General features: G+C 51.4%; 1 protein-coding gene across 3 annotated transcripts in view; it reads left to right on the forward strand.

Moving 5' to 3' along the window:
• Positions 1-13,638, forward strand: part of lrrk1 (leucine-rich repeat kinase 1) — a 331,059-nt gene that overhangs the window by 55,015 nt on the left and 262,406 nt on the right. For all 3 annotated transcript variants that reach the window (XM_079247905.1, XM_079247906.1, XM_079247907.1), the window contains 5 exons: positions 6,193-6,365; positions 8,320-8,443; positions 8,646-8,805; positions 11,699-11,877; positions 11,989-12,086. In XM_079247905.1, the coding sequence (XP_079104031.1) occupies positions 6,193-6,365; positions 8,320-8,443; positions 8,646-8,805; positions 11,699-11,877; positions 11,989-12,086 (734 nt within the window). The remainder of the gene's footprint in view (positions 1-6,192; positions 6,366-8,319; positions 8,444-8,645; positions 8,806-11,698; positions 11,878-11,988; positions 12,087-13,638) is intronic.

Raw genomic sequence — 13,638 nt, forward strand, 5'->3', positions numbered from 1 at the left:
ACCATGAGAATCTCCCGTTCCACCTCATCACCATGAGAATCTCCCGTTCCACCTCATCACCATGAGAATCTCCCGTTCCACCACATCACCATGAGAATCTCCCGTTCCACCTCATAACCATGAGAATCTCCCGTTCCACCACATCACCATGAGAATCTCCCGTTCCACCTCATAACCATGAGAATCTCCCGTTCCACCTCATCACCATGAGAGTCTCCCGTTCCACCTCATCACCATGAGAATCTCCCGTTCCACCTCATCACCATGAGAATCTCCCGTTCCACCTCATCACCATGACAATCTCCCATTCCACCTCATCACCATGACAATCTCCCGTTCCACCTCATCACCATGACAATCTCCCGTTCCACCTCATCACCATGAGAATCTCCCGTTCCACCTCATCACCATGAGAATCTCCCGTTCCACCTCATCACCATGAGAATCTCCCGTTCCACCTCATCATGATGAGAATCTCCCATTCCACCTCATCACCATGAGAGTCTCCCGTTCCACCTCATCACCATGAGAGTCTCCCGTTCCACCTCATCACCATGAGAATCTCCCGTTCCACCTCATCACCATGAGAATCTCCCGTTCCACCTCATCATGATGAGAATCTCCCATTCCACCTCATCACCATGAGAGTCTCCCGTTCCACCTCATCACCATGAGAGTCTCCCGTTCCACCTCATCACCATGAGAATCTCCCGTTCCACCTCATCACCATGAGAATCTCCCGTTCCACCTCATCATGATGAGAATCTCCCATTCCACCTCATCACCATGAGAGTCTCCCGTTCCACCTCATCACCATGAGAATCTCCCGTTCCACCTCATCACCATGAGAATCTCCCGTTCCACCTCATCACCATGAGAATCTCCCGTTCCACCTCATCACCATGAGAATCTCCCGTTCCACCTCATCACCATGACAATCTCCCATTCCACCTCATCACCATGACAATCTCCCGTTCCACCTCATCACCATGAGAGTCTCCCGTTCCACCTCATCACCATGAGAGTCTCCCGTTCCACCTCATCACCATGAGAATCTCCCGTTCCACCTCATCACCATGAGAATCTCCCGTTCCACCTCATCACCATGAGAATCTCCCGTTCCACCTCATCACCATGAGAATCTCCCGTTCCACCTCATCACCATGAGAATCTCCCGTTCCACCTCATCACCATGAGAATCTCCCGTTCCACCTCATCACCATGAGAATCTCCCGTTCCACCTCATCATGATGAGAATCTCCCATTCCACCTCATCACCATGAGAGTCTCCCGTTCCACCTCATCACCATGAGAGTCTCCCGTTCCACCTCATCACCATGAGAATCTCCCGTTCCACCTCATCACCATGAGAATCTCCCGTTCCACCTCATCACCATGAGAATCTCCCGTTCCACCTCATCACCATGAGAATCTCCCGTTCCACCTCATCACCATGAGAATCTCCCGTTCCACCTCATCACCATGAGAATCTCCCGTTCCACCTCATCACCATGAGAATCTCCCGTTCCACCTCATCACCATGAGAATCTCCCGTTCCACCTCATCACCATGAGAATCTCCCGTTCCACCTCATCATGATGAGAATCTCCCATTCCACCTCATCACCATGAGAGTCTCCCGTTCCACCTCATCACCATGAGAGTCTCCCGTTCCACCTCATCACCATGAGAATCTCCCGTTCCACCTCATCACCATGAGAATCTCCCGTTCCACCTCATCACCATGAGAATCTCCCGTTCCACCTCATCACCATGAGAATCTCCCGTTCCACCTCATCACCATGAGAGTCTCCCGTTCCACCTCATCACCATGAGAGTCTCCCGTTCCACCTCATCACCATGAGAATCTCCCGTTCCACCTCATCACCATGAGAGTCTCCCGTTCCACCTCATCACCATGAGAGTCTCCCGTTCCACCTCATCACCATGAGAATCTCCCGTTCCACCTCATCACCATGAGAATCTCCCGTTCCACCTCATCACCATGAGAATCTCCCGTTCCACCTCATCACCATGAGAATCTCCCGTTCCACCTCATCACCATGAGAATCTCCCGTTCCACCTCATCACCATGAGAATCTCCCGTTCCACCTCATCACCATGAGAATCTCCCGTTCCACCTCATCATGATGAGAATCTCCCATTCCACCTCATCACCATGAGAGTCTCCCGTTCCACCTCATCACCATGAGAGTCTCCCGTTCCACCTCATCACCATGAGAATCTCCCGTTCCACCTCATCACCATGAGAATCTCCCGTTCCACCTCATCATGATGAGAATCTCCCATTCCACCTCATCACCATGAGAGTCTCCCGTTCCACCTCATCACCATGAGAATCTCCCGTTCCACCTCATCACCATGAGAATCTCCCGTTCCACCTCATCACCATGAGAATCTCCCGTTCCACCTCATCACCATGAGAATCTCCCGTTCCACCTCATCACCATGACAATCTCCCGTTCCACCTCATCATGATGAGAATCTCCCGTTCCACCTCATCACCATGAGAGTCTCCCGTTCCACCTCATCACCATGAGAATCTCCCGTTCCACCTCATCACCATGAGAATCTCCCGTTCCACCTCATCACCATGAGAGTCTCCCGTTCCACCTCATCACCATGAGAATCTCCCGTTCCACCTCATCACCATGAGAATCTCCCGTTCCACCTCATCACCATGACAATCTCCCGTTCCACCTCATCACCATGAGAGTCTCCCGTTCCACCTCATCACCATGAGAGTCTCCCGTTCCACCTCATCACCATGAGAATCTCCCGTTCCACCTCATCACCATGAGAGTCTCTCGTTCCACCTCATCACCATGAGAATCTCCCGTTCCACCTCATCACCATGAGAATCTCCCGTTCCACCTCATCACCATGAGAATCTCCCGTTCCACCTCATCACCATGAGAATCTCCCGTTCCACCTCATCACCATGAGAATCTCCCGTTCCACCTCATCACCATGAGAATCTCCCGTTCCACCTCATCATGATGAGAATCTCCCATTCCACCTCATCACCATGAGAGTCTCCCGTTCCACCTCATCACCATGAGAGTCTCCCGTTCCACCTCATCACCAAGAGAATCTCCCGTTCCACCTCATCACCATGAGAGTCTCCCGTTCCACCTCATCATGATGAGAATCTCCCATTCCACCTCATCACCATGAGAGTCTCCCGTTCCACCTCATCACCATGAGAATCTCCCGTTCCACCTCATCACCATGAGAATCTCCCGTTCCACCTCATCACCATGAGAATCTCCCGTTCCACCTCATCACCATGAGAATCTCCCGTTCCACCTCATAACCATGAGAATCTCCCGTTCCACCTCATCACCATGAGAATCTCCCGTTCCACCTCATCACCATGAGAATCTCCCGTTCCACCTCATCACCATGAGAATCTCCCGTTCCACCACATCACCATGAGAATCTCCCGTTCCACCTCATAACCATGAGAATCTCCCGTTCCACCACATCACCATGAGAATCTCCCGTTCCACCTCATAACCATGAGAATCTCCCGTTCCACCTCATCACCATGAGAGTCTCCCGTTCCACCTCATCACCATGAGAATCTCCCGTTCCACCTCATCACCATGAGAATCTCCCGTTCCACCTCATCACCATGACAATCTCCCATTCCACCTCATCACCATGACAATCTCCCGTTCCACCTCATCACCATGACAATCTCCCGTTCCACCTCATCACCATGACAATCTCCCGTTCCACCTCATCACCATGAGAGTCTCCCGTTCCACCTCATCACCATGAGAATCTCCCGTTCCACCTCATCACCATGAGAATCTCCCGTTCCACCTCATCACCATGACAATCTCCCATTCCACCTCATCACCATGACAATCTCCCGTTCCACCTCATCACCATGACAATCTCCCGTTCCACCTCATCACCATGACAATCTCCCGTTCCACCTCATCACCATGACAATCTCCCGTTCCACCTCATCACCATGACAATCTCCCGTTCCACCTCATCACCATGAGAATCTCCCGTTCCACCTCATCACCATGAGAATCTCCCGTTCCACCCCATCACCATGAGAATCTCCCGTTCCACCTCATCACCATGAGAATCTCCCGTTCCACCACATCACCATGAGAATCTCCCGTTCCACCTCATCATGATGAAAATCTCCCGTTCCACCTCATCATGATGAGAATCTCCTGTTCCACCTCATCACCATGAGAATCTCCCGTTCCACCTCATCATGATGAGAATCTCCCGTTCCACCTCATCATGATGAGAATCTCCTGTTCCACCTCATCACCGTGAGAATCTCCCGTTCCACCTCATCATGATGAAAATCTCCCGTTCCACCTCATCACCATGAGAATCTCCCGTTCCACCTCATCATGATGAAAATCTCCCGTTCCACCTCATCATGATGAGAATCTCCCGTTCCAAATCATCATGATGAGAATCTCCCGTTCCACCTCATCACCATGAGAATCTCCTGTTCCACCTCATCATGATGAGAATCTCCCGTTCCACCTCATCACCATGAGAATCTCCTGTTCCACCTCATCATGATGAGAATCTCCCGTTCCACCTCATCACCATGAGAATCTCCCGTTCCACCTCATCATGATGAGAATCTCCTGTTCCACCTCATCATGATGAGAATCTCCCGTTCCACCTCATCACCATGAGAATCTCCCGTTCCACCTCATCATGATGAGAATCTCCTGTTCCACCTCATCATGATGAGAATCTCCCGTTCCACCTCATCATGATGAGAATCTCCCGTTCCACCTCATCATGATGAGAATCTCCCGTTCCACCTCATCATGATGAGAATCTCCTGTTCCACCTCATCATGATGAGAATCTCCCGTTCCACCTCATCACCATGAGAATCTCCTGTTCCACCTCATCATGATGAGAATCTCCTGTTCCACCTCATCACCATGACAATCTCCCGTTCCACCACATCACCATGAGAATCTCCTGTTCCACCTCATCATGATGAGAATCTCCTGTTCCACCTCATCATGATGAGAATCTCCTGTTCCACCTCATCACCATGACAATCTCCCGTTCCACCACATCACCATGAGAATCTCCTGTTCCACCTCATCATGATGAGAATCTCCCGTTCCACCTCATCATGATGAGAATCTCCTGTTCCACCTCATCATGATGAGAATCTCCCGTTCCACCTCATCACCATGAGAATCTCCTGTTCCACCTCATCATGATGAGAATCTCCTGTTCCACCTCATCACCATGAGAATCTCCCGTTCCACCACATCATGATGAGAATCTCCCGTTCCACCTCATCATGATGAGAATCTCCTGTTCCACCTCATCCCCATGAGAATCTCCTGTTCCACCTCATCCCCATGAGAATCTCCCGTTCCACCTCATCATGATGAGAATCTCCCGTTCCACCTCATCATGATGAGAATCTCCCGTTCCACCTCATCATGATGAGAATCTCCCGTTCCACCTCATCATGATGAGAATCTCCCGTTCCACCTCATCACCATGAGAATCTCCCGTTCCACCACATCACCATGAGAATCTCCCGTTCCACCTCATCCCCATGAGAATCTCCCGTTCCACTGCACTGTGATGAAGTGATGTGGTGGAACGGGCCCTGCTGGTTAAACCTGCCATATTGGTACTATGGGAACCAGACTGGTCCAGTTTCCGGTTATTAGCTGACATGAGGTGGGTTTGATACAGTGGCGGTGAGGAAAATATACAGTAGATCTTTTAAATGACCATCAGACTGACTGCATGAAGACGGAAACAAACATGTTTTTAGAAAATGCTTTAATATTTACCGGTTACTGAATGTGGTTACCTCTGCTAGCTGGGACGAGTGGCTAATTCTGGTCCTGTGTTAATGGTAACACTGGTGCTAACAGGGGTGTCCAGTGCACATTACAAGAAAAACTAACTTCAGCTTCCAGAAGCTGATCAGATAGAAGAGTTAGGATGTTCTGCTGTGAGTAGAGACTGATCAGAAAGCATGAAGATCCACCTTGACAGACTTATCATGAACCCTGTCTCGTGGTCATCCATCACTTCCTGTGTGTGTGTGTGTGTGTGTGTGTGTGTGTGTGTGTGTGTGTGTGTGTGTGTGTGTGTGTGTGTGTGTGTGTGTGTGTGTGTTGTGTGTGTGTGTGCAGGCGCGAGCACCAAACTCTGCTGTGGTTGTCGTGGGAACACATCTGGACCTGATTGACACAAAGTTTCGAACGGAGAGGCTGGCCACGCTGAGAGCTTATGTTCTAGCTTTGTGCCGATCTCCATCTGGAGCTCGTGCTATCGGTTACCCTGACATCACCTGCAAACACCTGCAGTAAGGACGACAAGCATGTACCCACAACTGCTCAATAATCACCAGTTTACACATCCATCCACCCATCCATCCACCCATCCATCCACCCATTCATCCATCCATCCATCTATTCATCCATCCATCCATCCATCCATCCATCCACCCATCCATCCACCCATCCATCCATCCATCCACCCATCCATCCACCCATCCATCCATCCATCCATCCACCCATCCATCCACCCATTCATCCATCCATCCATCTATTCATCCATCCATCCATCCATCCATCCACCCATTCATCCATCCATCCATCTATTCATCCATCCATCCATCCATCCATCCACCCATTCATCCATCCATCCATCTATTCATCCATCCATCCACCCATCCATCCATCCACCCATCCATCCACCCATCCATCCATCCATCCATCCACCCATCCATCCACCCATTCATCCATCCATCCATCTATTCATCCATCCATCCACCCATCCATCCATCCATCCATCCATCCATCCACCCATCCATCCATCCATCCATCCACCCATCCATCCACCCATTCATCCATCCATCCATCTATTCATCCATCCATCCATCCATCCATCCATCCACCCATCCATCCACCCATTCATCCATCCATCCATCTATTCATCCATCCATCCATCCATCCATCTATTCATCCATCCATCCATCCATCCACCCATCCACCCATCCATCCACCCATTCATCCATCCATCCATCTATTCATCCATCCATCCATCCATCCACCCATCCACCCATCCATCCACCCATTCATCCATCCATCCATCTATTCATCCATCCATCCATCCAGTAGTTTTCTTGGGACATACACAGTAAGTTTCTCCATGTTGGTGTCTGAGCTATGAAAGGTGACCTGCGGGAGGAGCCGTAGGGGTCGGGTGCAATGTGAGCTGGGCGGCAGCAAGGGGTGGGGACCCTGGCAGTCCGATCCCCGGCTACAGAAGCTGGCTCTAGGGACGTGGAACGTCACGTCTCTGGTGGGGAAGGAGCCTGAGCTTGTGCGCGAGGTTGAGCGGTTCCGACTAGATATAGTTGGACTCACCTCGATGCCTTCAGGTGGGGGGACGGGTCCTGACTGTTGTCTGTGCTTATGCACTGAACAGCAGTTCAGAGTACCCACCCTTTCTGGAGTCCTTGGAGGGAGTGCTGGAGGGCGTTCCTTCTGGGGACTCCATTGTTCTGCTGGGGGACTTCAATGCTCACGTGGGCAATGACAGTGAGACCTGGAGGGGAGTGATTGGGAGGCATGGGCTCTCCCTTAGAGATAGCGTGAGGAGCTCGGTCATCCAGGAGGAGATCAGAGTAGAGCCGCTGCTCCTCCGCATCGAGAGGAACCAGTTGAGGTGGCTCGGGCATCTGGTCAGGATGCCTCCTGGACGCCTCCCTGGTGAGGTGTTCCAGGCACGTCCCTCTGGGAGGAGACCCCGGGGAAGACCCAGGACACGCTGGAGGGATTATATCTCTCGGCTGGCCTGGGAACGCCTCGGGATCCCCCCCGCAGAGTTGGCAAATGTGTCTGGGGAGAGGGAAGTCTGGGCTTCCCTGCTTAGGCTGCTGCCCCCGCGACCCGACCCCGGATAAGCGGCAGAAGATGGATGGATGGATGGTGAGCTGTGCCATTAGACCCGAACCATGAAACCATGCCTAGAAAAGTTCAGTTCTTTGGAAATGACTTCTTTATCTGCCCATTTAACAAAAGGTAAAAAGAAAGACATTTTTCGGAATGTTTACAACGAACCCTTGCCTATAAAATTCTTCTGCTAATCACCTGCTTTCTGGCTTCATGGCGCAGAAGACGAGAAACGGACTGCTCCACGGGATTTTGCACAAATCTTTTACTGTAAAATGATTCTAAATGTCTCAGAAACTGTTATCATGTCAGTCACATTGGCTCTTCCGGCTCAGTGTTTTGGATCTCTTGTGTCTCCAGTGAGGTGTCCTGTAAGACCTTAGAGGGGTTTGACGGTCTGAAGATGCTGATCTACCACGTGGTGCTCTCCATGAGGGACAGGAGCAGCAGCTCAGCATGTGGGAGTAAACTACTGGGCAGACTGGTGAGGACCGGGATGCTCTGAAAGCGTGGATTGTAGCAAACCTACAGCTGCTTGTCCTTGACGTGGTACGGTCCAGCTTGGCATGGTTCTGATGGTTGTAGAGGGTCTGCTGGATGAAGAGGAGGAGGACCTGCCATGCTGGACTGAACAGGACTGCATGAGAACTTCCGGAGTGTTTCTTCATCCGCTTCTCCTTCGGCAGATTCCCAGGAGCTACTTCGTTCTTCAGGAGGCCGTGATAGCCGAGAAGCGGAGGAGAGATGCTGAGGGGGAGGTCCAGTACCTCACCGATAACCAGCTCAACGGCGTCATCGAACAGAGTCCAGGAAGTGACATCACAGACTACCAGGACCTGCAGACGGGTAATCCATCCAGTTTCAGCATGAGCCACTTGACCGCAGAGGTCACACACTGGCCTCACCACACACTAGTTACTTCCCCTGGTAACTAGTTACTTCCCCTGGTAACTAGTTACTTCCCCTGGTAACTAGTTACTTCTGTCATGTACTAACTCAGTTACTTTGATCAGAGAAGTAACTAGCAACTAATTACTCCTTTAACGTAGAGTGACAAACTCTAGAACTCTTTAACTGGGAAACCGGGCTGGGTTTAACTGGGAAACCGGGCTGGGTTTAACTGGGAAACCGGGCAGGGTTTAACTGGGAAACCGGGCTGGGTTTAACTGGGAAACCGGGCTGGGTTTAACTGGGAAACCGGGCTGGGTTTAACTGGGAAACCGGGCTGGGTTTAACTGGGAAACCGGGCTGGGTTTAACTGGGAAACCGGGCTGGGTTTAACTGGGAAACCGGGCTGGGTTTAACTGGGAAACCGAGCTGGGTTTAACTGGGAAACCGGGCTGGGTTTAACTGGGAAACCGGGCTGGGTTTAACTGGGAAACCGGGCTGGGTTTAACTGGGAAACCGGGCTGGGTTTAACTGGGAAACCGGGCTGGGTTTAACTGGGAAACCGAGCTGGGTTTAACTGGGAAACCGGGCTGGGTTTAACTGGGAAACCGGGCTGGGTTTAACTGGGAAACCGGGCTGGGTTTAACTGGGAAACCGGGCTGGGTTTAACTGGGAAACCGGGCAGGGTTTAACTGGGAAACCGGGCTGGGTTTAACTGGGAAACCGGGCTGGGTTTAACTGGGAAACCGGGCTGGGTTTAACTGGGAAACCGGGCTGGGTTTAACTGGGAAACCGGGCTGGGTTTAACTGGGAAACCGGGCTGGGTTTAACTGGGAAACCGGGCTGGGTTTAACTGGGAAACCGGGCTGGGTTTAACTGGGAAACCGAGCTGGGTTTAACTGGGAAACCGGGCTGGGTTTAACTGGGAAACCGGGCTGGGTTTAACTGGGAAACCGGGCTGGGTTTAACTGGGAAACCGGGCTGGGTTTAACTGGGAAACCGGGCTGGGTTTAACTGGGAAACCGGGCTGGGTTTAACTGGGAAACCGGGCTGGGTTTAACTGGGAAACCGGGCTGGGTTTAACTGGGAAACCGGGCTGGGTTTAACTGGGAAACCGGGCTGGGTTTAACTGGGAAACCGGGCTGGGTTTAACTGGGAAACCGGGCTGGGTTTAACTGGGAAACCGGGCTGGGTTTAACTGGGAAACCGGGCTGGGTTTAACTGGGAAACCGGGCAGGGTTTAACTGGGAAACCGGGCTGGGTTTAACTGGGAAACCGGGCTGGGTTTAACTGGGAAACCGGGCTGGGTTTAACTGGGAAACCGGGCTGGGTTTAACTGGGAAACCGGGCTGGGTTTAACTGGGAAACCGGGCTGGGTTTAACTGGGAAACCGGGCTGGGTTTAACTGGGAAACCGGGCAGGGTTTAACTGGGAAACCGGGCTGGGTTTAACTGGGAAACCGGGCTGGGTTTAACTGGGAAACCGGGCAGGGTTTAACTGGGAAACCGGGCAGGGTTTAACTGGGAAACCGGGCTGGGTTTAACTGGGAAACCGGGCTGGGTTTAACTGGGAAACCGGGCTGGGTTTAACTGGGAAACCGGGCTGGGTTTAACTGGGAAACCGGGCTGGGTTTAACTGGGAAACCGGGCTGGGTTTAACTGGGAAACCGGGCTGGGTTTAACTGGGAAACCGAGCTGGGTTTAACTGGGAAACCGAGCTGGGTTTAACTGGGAAACCGGGCAGGGTTTAACTGGGAAACCGGGCTGGGTTTAACTGGGAAACCGGGCTGGGTTTAACTGGGAAACCGGGCTGGGTTTAACTGGGAAACCGGGCTGGGTTTAACTGGGAAACCGGGCTGGGTTTAACTGGGAAACCGGGCTGGGTTTAACTGGGAAACCGGGCTGGGTTTAACTGGGAAACCGAGCTGGGTTTAACTGGGAAACCGAGCTGGGTTTAACTGGGAAACCGGGCTGGGTTTAACTGGGAAACCGGGCTGGGTTTAACTGGGAAACCGGGCTGGGTTTAACTGGGAAACCGAGCTGGGTTTAACTGGGAAACCGGGCTGGGTTTAACTGGGAAACCGAGCTGGGTTTAACTGGGAAACCGAGCTGGGTTTAACTGGGAAACCGGGCTGGGTTTAACTGGGAAACCGGGCTGGGTTTAACTGAGAAACCGGGCTGGGTTTAACTGGGAAACCGGGCTGGGTTTAACTGGGAAACCGGGCTGGGTTTAACTGGGAAACCGGGCTGGGTTTAACTGGGAAACCGAGCTGGGTTTAACTGGGAAACCGGGCTGGGTTTAACTGGGAAACCGGGCTGGGTTTAACTGGGAAACCGAGCTGGGTTTAACTGGGAAACCGGGCTGGGTTTAACTGGGAAACCGGGCTGGGTTTAACTGGGAAACCGGGCAGGGTTTAACTGGGAAACCGGGCTGGGTTTAACTGGGAAACCGGGCTGGGTTTAACTGGGAAACCGGGCTGGGTTTAACTGGGAAACCGGGCAGGGTTTAACTGGGAAACCGGGCAGGGTTTAACTGGGAAACCGGGCTGGGTTTAACTGGGAAACCGGGCTGGGTTTAACTGGGAAACCGGGCTGGGTTTAACTGGGAAACCGGGCTGGGTTTAACTGGGAAACCGGGCTGGGTTTAACTGGGAAACCGGGCTGGGTTTAACTGGGAAACCGGGCTGGGTTTAACTGGGAAACCGGGCAGGGTTTAACTGGGAAACCGAGCTGGGTTTAACTGGGAAACCGAGCTGGGTTTAACTGGGAAACCGGGCTGGGTTTAACTGGGAAACCGAGCTGGACAGAGAGAGGGAAGGAAGTGGACTAAAGTAAAGCTGCGTCTCATCCAGCCATCAGCTTCCTGATCGAAACGGGAACGCTGCTTCACTTCCCGGACACCAGCCACGGCCTCTGCATGCTCTACTTCCTGTGTCCCGTCTGGCTTTCCGACTGCCTGGAGAGGATCGTCCACCTGAAGTCTTCCCGCTCCGTGGCCCGGAACGGGGTGATCCAAGCCGAGGAGCTCAGGGTGAGACGGCACGCCGGCGGCTCGTCTGGGTGTGTGTGTGTGTGTGTGTGTGTGTGTGTGTGTGTGTGTGTGTGTGTGTGTGTGTTACTGATGCTGGTGCTGTGTGTCCAGATGCTGCTGGTGGGAACCGGATTCACCCAGCAGACAGAGGAACAGTACTTTCAGTTCCTGGCCAAGTTTGAGATCGCCCTGCCGGTGGCCGACTGCAGGTGAGACTCATCTCTGGCTCTCCTTCATTCTGACTGGAACGTCCATCAGATTTCCACGAGCAGGTTCATAAAGCCGCCGTCACCGAGGTCCGTGAGCGGTGAGCGCAGTCAGCAAGTCGCCTGCATGCCAGTGCCTCACCTAAACTCCCACCCTGCCACCTGGGCTTTAGCTGCTGTGTTAAAGTGGAACTATTCTGTGCATTTCAGGCTAATTTATTTTTATTTCTGAGCCCAGAAGGACTGGGATTGATGGAGTTATTGTCACAAATGGCTTTATTTACTTCAGACCGACCCTCTCCGTAGGCTGTCAGATCAGCCTGCGGGCAAAACGAGTGGATTGAGACTCTTCCGCATTAAGCCCCGCCTCCCGCCACTGCACTACATCGGGAGCGCGCACCGCACCTGCTTTCACCGTCATTGTAACATCTCATAAACAGAAGGATTAGGCTCATATGAACTCAATAAAAAAACAAACTACAATGTCAACACATAGCATCCAGCCCTACATGTTGGAACCTGAATCAGAGCCTGAAAACGAAGTGGAAAACAGCAACCCACAGCAACGAATGCAGCAGGATGTCTCTCTTTGGTAAACTCACCAGCCATCGTTGGAAATAACTTTATCCCACGTTTTCCACCCGCCTGATGTATTTGTACATGCCCTTGTTAACCAGTAGAAGGTAACCAATCACTGAACCTTATCCCCCGGGACGTCACAAGGATTTCCACGTAGAAAAAACTCTCTAAAACCACGCGTTTTTCGTCGCCATGGAAACCAAACGGAGAGAGTGCTGGAACTTAAACTCAAACTCAGACATGAGTTTAGGTGATAAAAAACAGTGTCGTTCACATGTCTGATGAGGATTCAACACTGTAACACTGTAGAAAGCTCAGAAAACTCCACATACCAGAATAGGAACCCTTTAATGTCTTCTGCTGATTTCTGTGCTTATTTGTGGCTTTTTATTGCACTCTGTTGGATATGAGAACTTTCATTTCACTGCACATTATTGCTGAACATCCAAATTAAAAACAACATGTGAGTGCAGAAAGCCGAGGAACACGCTTCCTTTCTGGAAACTAAGTATATCCCGTTAAACCGCGAGCAGCAGAAAGCTCTGCGTGGTGGTTTTTATCTTTCTGCTGTTTAACCCCTAAACAGTCACCCCCCAAAATGCCAAATACGCCTGAAAAAGACATACCCAAATTAAAGGAGCCGCTGTTCTTGAACCCTTTGGAGTATATTCAAAAGCATGGTCTCTTTTTAAAGAAAACACTCTAAAGTTTTACCCTCAGCTTTCAGATGGATTGTAACTGTAACCAGCATAAAGTTATTGAAGTTGGAACACAAGGTTCAGGTTTTTTCCCTCGTCTAAATTTCTCTTCTACTTTGTCAACATGCTGCTCATGGAGAGATGGAGATATGGACTGGAAAATCAGATGTAGCTGTAGCATGAAGCCTTTCCTATGACCAGTTAAAATTTGGTGACAATAGCAGCCAAAATTATTATTCTATGAGGGCTTTACTGTAAGTAATTTCACGCGCTCCCCA

Source organism: Telmatherina bonti (assembly GCF_933228915.1).
Source record: "Telmatherina bonti genome assembly, chromosome: 1".
Lineage (NCBI taxonomy): Eukaryota > Metazoa > Chordata > Actinopteri > Atheriniformes > Telmatherinidae > Telmatherina > Telmatherina bonti.